Below are 13,331 nucleotides of genomic sequence, written 5' to 3' on the forward strand. Positions count from 1 at the left end.
AGCATTTGCGTGTTGTCTCGTGTATTCTATTAGGACTAGGCTGCATTCTTTTTATTAATGAAGATGAAAGATTTTGATTTTTATGATACCTATTTAATGGTATAAACGATAGTATTAACTGTTCTAGAGTTGAAAAATCTATTTTTAAAATACAAAATGATGAACTTTTATATAAAAATATGTTTTATTAAAAATACACGGTTTAATAGTTTAAAAAATATGTACTTGAAAATAGAAAAAATTATACGTAAAAGAGCACCGACTACGAATCAACGAGAGTGTTCAACCTCAGCCTCGGGTGCGTGTCCACTGCGGTAACCTTGAGAGACAAACGCGACCTCACCAACTATCCGGGATCCGTCTTCCCACCGACACTCCAGCATGCATAATGGGTTTTTTTTTTCTCTCTTTTTGCAGTCCATGCTCCACAACCGCAATGGTCACCCCCAACCGGCCAACCCCACCAGCTTTCGCTCGGCAAAATCTCCAAAATCTATCTATCCACCGGGATGACTGACGCCAGATATTTGCGTCCCTTTGCTTGCGATTCAAACCACACCGAACGCCCGCTCCGGCTCCGCTCCCTTTCCGCTGCATTTAATCTCTCTCTCGCTGCTGTCCGGCCTAACTGTCCTCCTCTCCGCCTAGTTGCTCCCGACCAAACACGACAGCTTCACTTCAGACGCCGCCGCCGCGCTCCCCTCCACCCTATACAAGAGCCCAGATGCATCGGCAGCTCAGCCTCTCACCGGGGCCGAAGCAGCAGCTGCAGCAGCAGCAAGAGCACGACGGCGTCGGCGTCGGCGGCGGCGGCAGCGACGCGGCGGAGGTGATGGCGGTGCCGGAGGAGTCCACGGCGGCCAAGGCCGGCGGCCGGCTGGTCAGGGAGGAGAGGACCATCCACCTCATCCCGCTGCTCACTTTCCTCTGCTTCCTCCTGCTCTTCCTCTTCTCCCACGACCCTTCCTCCTCCGGTACGCACAGATAAAGGCCTTTTTTAGATCCTAATTTTTTTTTCCAAAAACATCACATCAAATTTTTGACATCTAAATAAAACATTAAATATAAATAAAAAAACTAATTGCATAGTTATGGAAGAAATCTTAAGACGAATATTTTAAGCCTAATTAGACCATGATTAGGCATAAGTGCTATAGTAACCAACATGTGCTAATGACGGATTAATTAGGCTCAAAAGATTCGTCTCGCGGTTTCTAGGCTAGCCGTGAAATTTATTTTTTTATTCGTGTCCGAAAACCCCTTTCGACATTCGGTCAAACATTTGACGTGACACTTCTCTCAAAAAATTTCTCAATCTAAACAGCCTCGTTTAGTTCCCAAAATTTTTTTCCAAAAACATTACATCGAATTTTTGGACACCTAAATAAAGCATTAAACATAGATGAACCAAAAAACTAATTGCACGGTTATGTAAGAAATCTTGAGACGAATCTTTTGAGCCTAATTAGTCTATGATTAGCCATAAGTACTATAGTAACCAACATGTGCTAATGACGGATTAATTAGGCTCAAAAGATTCGTCTCGCGGTTTCTAGGCTAGCCGTGAAATTCGTTTTTTCATTCGGGTCCGAAAACCCCTTCTGATATCCGGTCAAATATTTGACGTGATCCTTCTCCCAAAAATTTTCTCAATCTAAGCTCCACCTAAGTGTAACGTGATTCCATTGTTAGCGACGTCTTGTGCTGATTCCTGGCATTTTGATTTTTTTTTTCAGATATGTCAAGCTTCAGCGATGCAGGGAGAACTGGCAACCGGAGGCTGAGGATGCTGTGAACTTCTTCTAGGGGCATATATTATCACCATGTTTTCCTGATCCGTTTTGGATCGGATATTGCAATGTATTTTGCTCTCAGACACTGCAGCTGCATAGTATTCAACTACTGAATCAGCGGTATTAGTGATGTAATCTGAAATTGTATGCTCGCCTTTGGTGAGTTCTTGATCATTTGAGGTGCCTCTGAAGAATAAATGAGGGGCCATGGCTTAACAGAATAACAGATCTACTCCTATGCTCCTACCGTTCATTCATAGTTGAAGTGACCTTAGGTGGAACAGATGTACGAGGCTTGGCCTAATTGCAGTATCTGCCAATGTTATGTGCTCTGCTTGATGGAGGGTGATGGTCCAACTAAGCTTAAGCCTTATCCACACTTCAACAGCTCAGGTAGAAATGCATGATGTCCCACATAGACCATGTTTGCAGAGGAATTGGATACAGAGTGTGTTTGCAGCAAGAGTCCAGGAGAAGAAATACAATTGCAAGGGCAGCAAACAGACGGCATACTTGATTTGTGCTAAGAATACAACTGTTGGCACAGTTTTCCTTTACAGATAAGAAAATAGTGCATAAACAAGGACCTAGAATACAAATGTAGATCAAAACTGAACAAAAACAATAAAAAAGGTGATTATTACAATCTTAAAATCTGGAAACAATTGAGAAAGATATCTGAAAGATTTGAGAGTTCCGCAGTATGAGCCGAATCAAAAACATCACTGGCATCCCACATCCATATTTACATTCGTTGAATCGGACACATCATCAGATGAATCCCTGGGCATGCTCAGGCTTCTTTGGAGTATTGCTACTAGTATTTCCATCAGTAGTGGCCGTACAGACAGGAATAGTTACAGGACTTCCTCGGACATGGGTTTTTGACAATTCGCTGTCCGGGTGCTTGTGCTCCCGTTCAGTCTGCTCGGCCTTTGGTAATTCAGCCTCCTCATGATTATACTTCTTCTCAGCTATTTCAGCGTTTTCTTGCGCACGGGCTGTTGGGATTTCACCCTCCTGATTTTCCATCTCCTGTTTACCCATTTCAGAGTTTTCTGGCGTGTTACTCTTTGGTCCTTCATCTTCCTGATGCTTGCCTTCTTGTACGCCCTCAGAGTTTTCAGGAGAATGGCCCTTTGCCGGTTCATCATCTTGATGTTTGCCATCCTGCTCAGGCACCATCATTTCCTTTGCCTTTGCTCCAGCATCAGTTGCAGTGGTTGCAACCTTGCTGTAGGCATCAGTTACCCATGCTGCCCCTGTAAGGATATATCTGTTACTCATGATTGCAGAGCCAGCAGTAGAGACGGTCTGTTCTGCAGCTGCTAATGCCGACTTGGTCTTCTCTGCAACCTGGTATTTCTGATCCATTTCTTCCATTTTCTCAATTACCACTAAGGTACCAGTATTGAACTTCTGGCTTAGACCCATCTTCCTGTCGAGCGAGGAGACTTTCGCAGTTGCAGTGGACGTGAGTTGATGCCTTTCATCAAAAGACTTGGCTTTTTCAAGGGCATCCTTCCCAAGGACAAATCCTTTGGCCAACATGGAACCAACGGCATCCTCAGCCTTCCGAAGGGCAGATTCCACTCCACCAATATTTTTAGACTAACAAGGTCAAAGACAGTAAGTCTCAAATTACTGAAAGCAAATTGCAAACTGGAGATGTAAAAACTGCATAGTTCTACCTCCAAATCAGCTAAAACAGCTGCTGGTGGCTGATAATTAGTTGCTGGTGTTATGATGACAGCCATATCCACTATAGTCGCACCCTGTACCAGAAAGTAATACTTTTACATAATGCAGAGTAAGTAGACCCCTTCCAACAAGAAAATTCGAACCCACTGTTTTTTTTATTACATAAATAAATTAGGTGATGTAAGTGGTAAAGCACTAAAGCTAACAACATTTGATTTTGAAAGGAGCCACCACATTTGCTTTGAAGGCTATAAATTCTCGCATTAATCAAAGAAAAGGAAAAATATTTGAGCTGCCTGATCATAGTGTGCTCAGATTATACTGGTGTTGATTGATCAATATAGTTGTATTTGTATATCTTACAAAAGAGAAGCTAAGAGTTGTATACCTAATCTTATTCCACTTCTAAAATACGTTGTATATAAATTACAACCATATGCATGGAAACTAAGATTTATATATAAAATTAAATTCTAATTCCGTTTTAATCGTTGTATATGAAATTCAATTATACTTTCAGTTTCATATACAAACAAGAATTGTATTTAAAGAGAGAGAATATACAAGAGATGTATATCAAATCCGATTCTATTTTATCTAGTTCTGAGCAAAGCACGGGGAAGGGGGAACCCTCTAGTTAAATTATAAAAGACAGCTTTAAAAGAAGCCACCACATTTGCTCTGGAGGCTAAAAAAACCACATTAATCCAAGAAAAAGAAATCTTAACTGTTATGTCATGGTGGATCCAGATTATAACGGTATAGATCTATATAGTTTTTTATAAAATGCAATTATATATATATATAATAGCTAAGAGTTGCATATAAAATCCAAACCTATAGAAATATAATCCAAGAGTTATATATGAAATCCGAAACCTTATAGAAATAGTTGTATATGAAATCCAAAAATCCTTCTACGGTTCTACATACAGTGGTATCTAATAAATAAAATTTAGGAGTTGTATATTAAATCTAACTTGACGTGAATTATCTAGCTCTACACAAAACTATATGGGGCAATCCCCTAGTTATCAATGACTGGGAGCAAAGACTGTTTAAATATACCGTCAGAAGCATAGCCCTCTCTGATCCTTCGTCATCTTTGAAGGTGATGTAGGCAAACTGAGACCGCTCATCGCCACTGCAAAGCAATGCTAGATTAACACAGTACATTCCTCTGTATAAATAACAGGAGATGTCATGAAGGACATATGGCACTAACCTTTGCAATTCAACATGTAAGATAAAACCAGAAAAGGAAAAGAATTCCCTGATATCTTGTTCTGATGCTTCAAGCGAGACATTGTGGACCTTTACTGTGCTAACCATGCTTACCTTCAAAAGGAGCATAAACAGAAAGGCACTAATCAGCACACTGGTTATTGTTTTCCATATTTAGATGCCTCACTAGTTAGAGAAACTTGACAGTGGGGCATTAACTTCCTTCCTTGGTAGACAAATGAAGAAAAAATGTGGATCAATCAATTTGAGAGCTTTCTAGACACAAACAGCAATGTTCACCAGGCATACAACTGACAAATGAACTTTATTGCAAAACTGTTACTTGTCAGCAAGCACTATCTGTGGACTAGATTAATTATGGTTTGGAACTCACCCAATTTCATAACAGTAATACAGTATGAAAAGTGATTAATATGTCTCAAGGGAGTATCAGTTTTACATGAATTATTGATTCATCTGTTTGTAGACAGCATTTATAAAGAGTTTGAGACTAAAGGAAGAATGAGACACTAAATGGTTTTCTAAAATTTATTGTTTTTTTTAAGACGCGGCAAAAGCAGGTGCAATATATTAAGTAGGAGAAGCAGTACGTACATGAGGGCCGAAACCCTGGAGAATCAAAGATAGAAGAAGAGGAAACCAGAGGACGAGAACCTCTGATCCTGCGCCTTCAGTGCCACAAAATGGTTTAATGGCTAATTCTCGCTAGATGCTTAGCTCCACATAATGACCATGTGTTGATTTCATCCCTGATTCTGCTGGCAATTTTAAGGATTCTACTAATTTATGCAGATGTTTTGTCTCCAGAGTCCATTTTATATGCACAGGGTTTCCTTTGTGTTTATTGTATATAAAATTGGTTTGTCCTAAAACATAGATTTTTCATGTAATGATCCATGGTCTCCTCGCCAATACATTGACATCAATAGCTCATTTTCCAGATAAAGAACTTAAAATATGATTAGAAATTACGATAAATGGCAGGCAAGCTCCACCTACGAATACATAATGAAGTGCATCTTTTGGTGCAGCAGAATGCGTGTTATTATTCCACATTTCTATTGTCTAAAGATGAACAGCAGTGTAGCACATTGTGTGCTTTGCCTGTTTTTCTCCTATTTTTTCTCCAATGCACAATAGAGCCACGTAACATATCATTATCATTAAAGAAAAAAAAAGATGTGCCACGAGATGTTTAATCACGGTACTACATATTGCAAAATGGCAAACCAATAGTCCAATACTCATATAACCATATAGGAGCATTCTTCCTCGTGGAAAGAAAGAGAATTTTAAACATCACAACAATATTCAGACAAATATCACAATGACCAGATAATACGAGTCCTAAAATGATGTGTAATCATGCAATCAAATGTGTTCTAACACAGAATCAGAGGATGAGTTTCGGCCCAAGAAAAGGGAAAAAGCATAGTTCGACATCAGAAATCGGTCTCAAATGAAAAGGGAAGTAGCAGGATCCTCACCTCAAACGAGGGACTGGGCGGGCGCTCGCCGCCACGGCGGAGATCCAACAACAAGAGCTCGTCGCGTCACTCCAAACCGCGCTGGGGACGGGGGGAGGCCGAGAGGAACGGGGCGACGGAAATGGGATCCGTTGCGCCCCGTTTTGCCGCCGGTTTCGTCGGAGCAGGGGGTGGTGCTGCCGAAACCTGGTGGATGGCGACGTGGCGAGCGACGTGCGGGCCCGTGGGCCGTAGTCCTCCGTGGGCCTGTATTCTCTTGGGCCTTAGAGCCCAGTGTCCGCTCGGCTACACTTTCTCCTCGGCAAACCCCCTCTCGTCTCGTCCCAGCGGCCAGCGCTCTTTGCTCTGCGGCGCGGCGGCGGAAGCGGGGAGGGATGGCGAAGGCCGGTGGGGGGATAATCTGGGCGACGGCGGAGGACCTGGCGCGGAACCGGCCGGTGGTTCTGTCGCTGTACCGGCAGATCCTGCGCGCGCTGAACTCGCCGGCGCTGCCGCTGGGGCACGCGGCGCGGCTGGCGAAGAAGGCGGAGTGCCGCGCCGTCTTCATCTTCGGCGCCGAGGAGAGGTCGCTCCACAACATCCGCGACCTCCTCGAAGCCGCGCGCCACACCGTCGGCCTCCTCAACCGCGGCCGCCTCCCTTAGGTTGGGAAAAGCTCGCGAGCCACCAGCTAGGGTATTACGTCTATTTCAGTTTTTTTTTTTTTGCTTAGTCGTTCTGATAGAAATAGTCAGTTCATCCTTGTGTTGGTGACTTGTTACTGATATGCGGCATCAACTGTGTTCTTGTGAACTAGTATATGCCTGGTTTTTTCCGCTATGTACACATGCAGAACTTATCTATTGCAAACCAAAATAAAGGAAGCTGTCCTTGTGAATTTATTTGCACTTGGAATCAATGTGCGGTTGTTCTTAGATTTGAGATATAAAGTTTTCGGTAATATGAACTGGTAAGAAGAAAGAAAATTAGAACATCCAAGCACTAGCATATGCCTTTTCATTGCCCAAATGATCTGGTGTACTACAACATTTTTGTTGCAACGGTTTTCAATTCTTTTTGCCTTGTGTGCAATGCACTATCAACCTATGGCCTTTACACATATGAGAAGATTTACTTCCATACACCAGAAATCTAATGACTTTAAGCATAACTCGAACGGATCATAACTATTCCTGCAGCTGTACCTTGTAGCATGGAATAACTATTTGGCTTAGAGCACAGGGCAAACACTTGTTGGACCCAAGTCAACACCTTTCGCAGTGGGACATGTGGCCAGAGGGCAGTGCTCTCCTGCCGTGCCCCACCAGTTGATACTCTTGTTCTCCATGGATAGCGAGAAGTACAGCAGCACCCCCATGAAAGCCACACCGGCATCTAGCGCGGCGGAGAGAATATAATTGTACCTCTCCCACCATTTCTTCTGGTACCGGAACACAAAGAAGTTGAAGATGATTCCGACAAGCAGCCAAGAGTTGTAATTCAGAGCCGTCGCCGGTGGCATCATGGCTGTTGCGCCGATGAGCACTGGCAAGTTAATCAGTCTAATCCATTTCTGGTTGGGGAACATCTTGTGAAAGATGTACACAATGACAGGGCCAGCCGCACCGATTAGGAAGAACCAGTTGAGGGCACCGTAGTTGCCATGTGGTCCAAATATGCGCATTGGGCCAACAAGGCCCCAGATGACTGATGCATCGAAGAAGACTCGGTCGTTGGGGCACGTCCATGGGCTGTCATCTGGGAGTGAGTCCTGGCAGATGTTCTTTATGGAGCCGAGCAACCACCATGCCACCCCAAGGTTAACTGTGCCAGCCACCATTGTACCGATGAACTGAGTGAAAACAGCATCTCAAGGTTAGAAAATTTACTAACATACATGGTAACATGGTAATACATTATTCATTATGAGTGGGTTGGGAATTCAGTTTATACCTGAACAAGGAACATGGACTTAGGTGGGATCTTCATATAGTGGCCAAGCTTGAAGTCCGAGAGGAAGGCAATAGCCTGAGACATGCTCATGTAACCATACACCTTAAAGCAAACATTAGCGATGGGATAACCAGGCATTATCAACCCGATGGCGTACTCTGTGATGACGTTCAGACCAGGTGTCTGTAGATCACATTATAGATCCTTCTGTCAGCTTCTGTTACTTAAGACATTAAAATGCAGTACAATGCATACGGTTCTGTTGTTCTAGTAACTTGCCTGGTTGGTTGTCGCAGTGATGATGCTGATGGGAAGGGTGAAGATGAAGGCCATGCCACAGGCGAAGAGGAGACCCCACCATGGAAGCTGGACCTGGTGCTTCAGGACAGTGCAGAGGATAAGGGCCACTGTCATCGAAAGTGCCATCAGTGAGTAGAACCACCACCCTGGTATGTCATCGTACTTCTTCATCAGCCTAGTATGGATATCAGGCTTCTCCTTCTGCGAAGCTCGGAAGCGGTGGTATATTTCCCTGCATATTTGAGTCTGAATCAGGCATGGAGGATGCATTTGATTGTTTCATGTATTCATGTACTGATCATAGATGTCTTACTTTCCATAGAAGAGGCCGACGTGGGTGATAGTGGAGGCAATGGTGGCAAAACTGAGCCCATAAGCGAGTGCGAAAAATACACTGAGGTTGATCCTGCCATGCTTATTGTAAGCATCCAGATCAAGCTGAAACTTGTCGTTCACGATGGCTGTGATATCATAGCCCGTGCCGTTGGACATGAACAGGTGTGAAGAGAAGATGGGGAATGTCTTGGCATTGTACAGGTCAAAGCCCCAGTACGATATGGGAATGAGCACGTAGACGAAGAGCACGAAGCCGATGAAGATGTTGGCAGTGGCGAAGAAGGGCGAGATGAGCGGGCTGAAGAGGAAGGATGAGACAGCCGTCCAGTCGAGTGTGAAGGCGCCAATGCCCAGGCCTTTCATGCCGGATCCCAGCTGCTGCGCCGTGACGGACTTGGAGAAGACCCAGCACACCCATGAGATGGATGTCAGCGTTGGGAAGAGGTAACCCGGTACGGCGTACCATGCAAAGCTGCAGATGAGCGCCACCAGGAAGAACTTGGAGCGGGAGATCTGGCGTGAACCGTTGGGCTGCTCTTCCTTCTCGTGAAGTGCCCTGATACAACATTTGAGGTGCGTTAGTGTCATTTTGTACAGCCAAGATACGAAATCATGAAAATATCAATTGTGTGTTATGTGCTGAATGGAATGGATGAATAGATGAATGGTTTGTGATAGTTTATTCGAGTACAAATGAACAAATTACCATAACAAAGTTGAAAAGTTGTTTCAAAAAGATATCTAGAAACTCATATAGAAAGCTTTTGCAAAATTTGTACTGTTTATGAGCTTAGAAGCCTGGGAACTATGCCCATAAACGATTTCTGGTGAAGTCTACCAGTCTAGCTGCATGGTTCACAAATCACCACAGATGGTTACTGCCAACGTTGCTCTGAATAATGTACAGAGCAGCCCGCAAGAAAGGAGTAGCCTGCAGAAGCAATACGAAAATAGCAATAAGGGGCGTAAAAGTGTTGTCTTTTTGTGTTTTCACATTGCTCTATCTACGTGATGAGCCGTCTATGTCATCAGTCGTCAGTCATCACCGCTGGTCATTTGTCGTCAGGGTGCGCACACGCAAGACATCCTCGTCCAGAAGAAAAGGACATGCATCTCTATCCAGTATCGACGCATCCTCGACTCCACCGTAGCACCAGCCGCTCCACGCATGGGATGGAACGCGCAGCATGCGGCTGCGAGCGAGCGAGCAGCATGTGCCGCAATCGCGTCTTTTCCGGGGTTTGGGCCAACTTGCCGCTGGAGCCAGCCCTGGACCACACGACGGCTACCGCTGCATGCTCCACTGCGCCCATCCAGCAATCGTTGCACGCACGGCCGCGCGATTTTTCAAACACGAGTCTCCCAATCCGTCTCCACTCCCTTGGATTTCCGCTGTGCAGCCGCGCAAGTTGGGCGTCGCGGGGCCAGCCCACACGCCGTGCGCGTTCACATCGCGCGTCGGCGCGTGCTGCGTGCAGCCTCCGTGCGAGATCGCTCGCTCGTCTGAAGAAAAACTGGAGCCGGAAAAAACGACCGTGCCCATCACCCATGCAAGCGCCAGTCTGTCTAGCGTAGACGAAAAAACGATCGTGCCCATCACCCATGCAAGAGCCATTGTTTCGTTTCTTTCCGTTTCAGTGGACTTTGACTCGCCGAATCCCTGAATCTAATGTGGAAGTATCGCATGAGTCCAAAGGAATCAACGTTGTCAGAAAGCTGGTGCTGCTGTTACATTTCGTACGTCCCAACCAGATCATTAGTCTAGAATATCCAGTGAGAGCAACGATAGAGTTGACGGGATAGGGTGATAACTTGCCATTTAATGTATTATTAGTACTAGTATACTGGTGGCACACAGTCGGCGACGTAATGGTGTGTCATGTACTTAAACTACTGGTACTGCGTGCAGGATCACTAGGGAAAAAAAGGATCAGCGTATTTGACAAGGAAAAGATTATTGTGAAACAGAGAGGCGAAATATAAAAAACAGAGATGATTGATGCCAAGCAGCCCAAGCTTAGGTGAGCCTAACCGATAGTACAATGTACCACTGGAAAATCGAAGGACGGGTCCCCCAGATTAATAGGAGCCGTTTGGTGTGAATTATGGCAGTTTGAGTAACCGGTTGATCTAGACAAGAAACCTTTTTTTCTCAGAGGATAAACAAGGAGCCTTTATTAATTATTATGGAGTACTCCCTCGCATGTAGACTGTACCGCATAACTAAAATGAATGAACCCCTTTCTTTCTAAAGTACTCCTATATATCGTTATCTGATCTCCAATCAGAGTCTGAACAAACCCGATCCTCTCCTTATTATAAACCATGCGTGCACCACCATCAGTCGGCTAGATAACGCCTACCAAAGCTGATAAAGAAAGAAAAGCAACAGCGCGATTGCATTTGTGCTTTGCAGTGCGTGTTTTAAAACGAAACGTGTCATCGGTCGTTGCTGCGTGCAGATACAGTATATATATGCTGAAGTCTAGCCAGCTTGCGTCGGAGAATCAGGAGTAGTATATCTTTCTCCAACCAGGCAACCACACATTAGTCAGACAGCGTAATCCCATCATCGGCTGCTTTATCCATCGGCTCATCCGGTCGCAGCCCTACCACGTTCATGGTGGGGGGCTCCCACATCAGTGTCGATGATGACGAGAGAAAAGGAGGTCATCTGTCTACTACTAACTGAAATGCCACTACCTCGCGAGCTACTCAATGCCCCAGATGCTCTTTCCCTCTCAACTTAATCGCCTAGCTCCACTTTTGTTTCTTTAATGGCGAGTTGTATCAGATTCTCAATCTGAACGGGCCAACGCCTTGTATGCAGCTCTAGTTTTTGGCACTAGCACTTGTACGAAACTGCAAGCTGCACGTATGAAAATCTTCGAGAAAAACAAAGAAGCTGGGTTTTGGGTTCCATCGCTGCCCCCATTCTTTTGTCAGGTTCACGGCCTTCCCCGTCTACAGTGCTACTGCTGGCTACGAGTCTACAACAAACACATGCGTCCACAGCGAGACGGCCTTGCGATCTGCTGCCCATGCGCGCGCGACGCGAGACTTCAAGAGTCAAAACAAACCAACCTAAGCAAAGATTTAAAAACTACTAAAATGATATAAAATTATTTAAAGAACGCAATGCTATGGTCGCCGGCCTCCGAAATTCCAACCAGAATCGATCCGGACTGGAACTGAAGCAGCGAAAGGCAAAAGAAACGTATCGTGATGGAGAAAGCGCATACTTGCGAACAATAGTTTGTTAACGATCTTTAAAAAAAGCCAACGATAGAAAATAAATTTAGTTAAAAACTATAAAATCAACTTTAAATTTAATATTTAAATTTTGGTTTATAAGTATAAGCAAAAGCGAAAAATTAGGCTAAAAACCTACTGCCCGTTCTGTTGAGAAGAATTAACGAAGGGGAGGAGAGACACCGAAGCATAGAGAAGCTAGAAGTAGTGAGGGCGAAGATGGCTCACCTGAAGAGCGAGACCTGGACGAGCGTGCTCGGCCACCACATGTGCGCCGGCTCCACCACGTACTTGCGCATCAGCCCCGCCCATCCGTACCCAAGCACCTAAATCAATCGATCAGCCATGTCATGAACTCGCAAGAACAAGAGATTTCTGAGCTAATGTTGGAATCAGAAATGGATTAATTGGTTAGGCTGAATGGGCTTGTACGTACCTGGGTGGTCATGATGAGGAGCCAGGCGGCGATGAAGGAGATGGAGCGCTGGTAGAAGGCGCGGATGATGTCGACGATCATGACGGCGTAGGCGTTGCCGTTGCCGAAGGCGCAGCCGGCGTTGGCGAAGATGGAGATGAGCACGTGCTCCTTCATGTTGAAGGGGCCCGGGTTGAGGCTCCACTCGCCGCCGCCGAGCGCCGCGGGCGCCCGGAAGGCGCGGCGCGGCAGGGCGCGGGCCATGAAGTGGCCCAGCGGCAGCGACGCCACCTGCACCGTGATCTGCGTCACGATGAGCGGCTCGGTGCGGTAGGAGAAGAACTGGTTGAGGAAGCTCATGAGCGCGCAGGCCAGCAGCCCGATGCTCCACATCCGGAACGTCCACACCGGCAGCGTCGGGTCGTCGCCGGCCGGCACCGTCAACCGCACCTCCTCGATCGGCGACGTCTCCTCCTCCTCGTCCTCCACGCCGGCGGCGAGGCCGCGCTCGTCCGCCGCTGCCTCACCCATTGCGCGTGAGGCGGGTTAATGCCTTCGCTTAGGCAGTGAGGGAAGCCCGCGTGTGCTGTGTACGCTTAGCGCAGCCTCCATTTATAAATCTTGGCCTGGCCCTAATTAGTAGGATTTGTTCTTTGCATACCAAATATAACGTACGTGCTTATCTCAATTAATAAATGGAAACAATTGATAGACATTTACTAGTACCCTTTCCAAACATAGATGTGCATGACAGACAAACAATTATTGCCATGAATATTCCCAAAAAATATATTATTGCCATGAATATACCCACATGAAGAGATATTATATAATTATGTGTGGAAAAATATTGCATAAACATTTATAAAA

The 13,331-nt window shown here is 45.4% G+C and overlaps 4 protein-coding genes across 4 annotated transcripts; 2 read left to right on the forward strand and 2 right to left on the reverse strand.

Moving 5' to 3' along the window:
- Positions 1-610: 610 nt before the first annotated feature.
- LOC102700404 lies at positions 611-2,014 on the forward strand. Its single transcript, XM_006647662.3, has 2 exons — positions 611-974; positions 1,737-2,014. The coding sequence occupies exons 1-2, from the start codon at positions 725-727 to the stop codon at positions 1,793-1,795; spliced, it is 309 nt and encodes a 102-aa protein (XP_006647725.2). The 5' UTR covers positions 611-724; the 3' UTR covers positions 1,796-2,014.
- A 194-nt stretch (positions 2,015-2,208) lies between these two features.
- LOC102700683 (binding partner of ACD11 1-like) lies at positions 2,209-6,379 on the reverse strand. The gene is made up of 5 exons (XM_006647663.3): positions 6,227-6,379; positions 4,720-4,832; positions 4,563-4,638; positions 3,485-3,568; positions 2,209-3,404 (listed from the first exon to the last, which is right to left on the reverse strand). Exons 2-5 carry the CDS (start codon positions 4,824-4,826, stop codon positions 2,565-2,567), a joined length of 1,107 nt encoding a protein of 368 aa, XP_006647726.1. The 5' UTR covers positions 4,827-4,832; positions 6,227-6,379; the 3' UTR covers positions 2,209-2,564.
- Positions 6,380-6,528: 149 nt separating this feature from the next.
- On the forward strand, positions 6,529-6,947 carry LOC102700961. Its single transcript, XM_006647664.3, has one exon. It carries the CDS (start codon positions 6,601-6,603, stop codon positions 6,868-6,870), a length of 270 nt encoding a protein of 89 aa, XP_006647727.1. The 5' UTR covers positions 6,529-6,600; the 3' UTR covers positions 6,871-6,947.
- A 259-nt stretch (positions 6,948-7,206) lies between these two features.
- On the reverse strand, positions 7,207-13,063 carry LOC102701236 (oligopeptide transporter 4). Its single transcript, XM_015833846.1, has 6 exons — positions 12,483-13,063; positions 12,275-12,372; positions 8,772-9,350; positions 8,438-8,690; positions 8,159-8,341; positions 7,207-8,057 (listed from the first exon to the last, which is right to left on the reverse strand). Exons 1-6 carry the CDS (start codon positions 12,990-12,992, stop codon positions 7,437-7,439), a joined length of 2,244 nt encoding a protein of 747 aa, XP_015689332.1. The 5' UTR covers positions 12,993-13,063; the 3' UTR covers positions 7,207-7,436.
- Positions 13,064-13,331: the final 268 nt, after the last annotated feature.

Source organism: Oryza brachyantha, chromosome 2 (genome assembly GCF_000231095.2).
Source record: "Oryza brachyantha chromosome 2, ObraRS2, whole genome shotgun sequence".
NCBI lineage: Eukaryota > Viridiplantae > Streptophyta > Magnoliopsida > Poales > Poaceae > Oryza > Oryza brachyantha.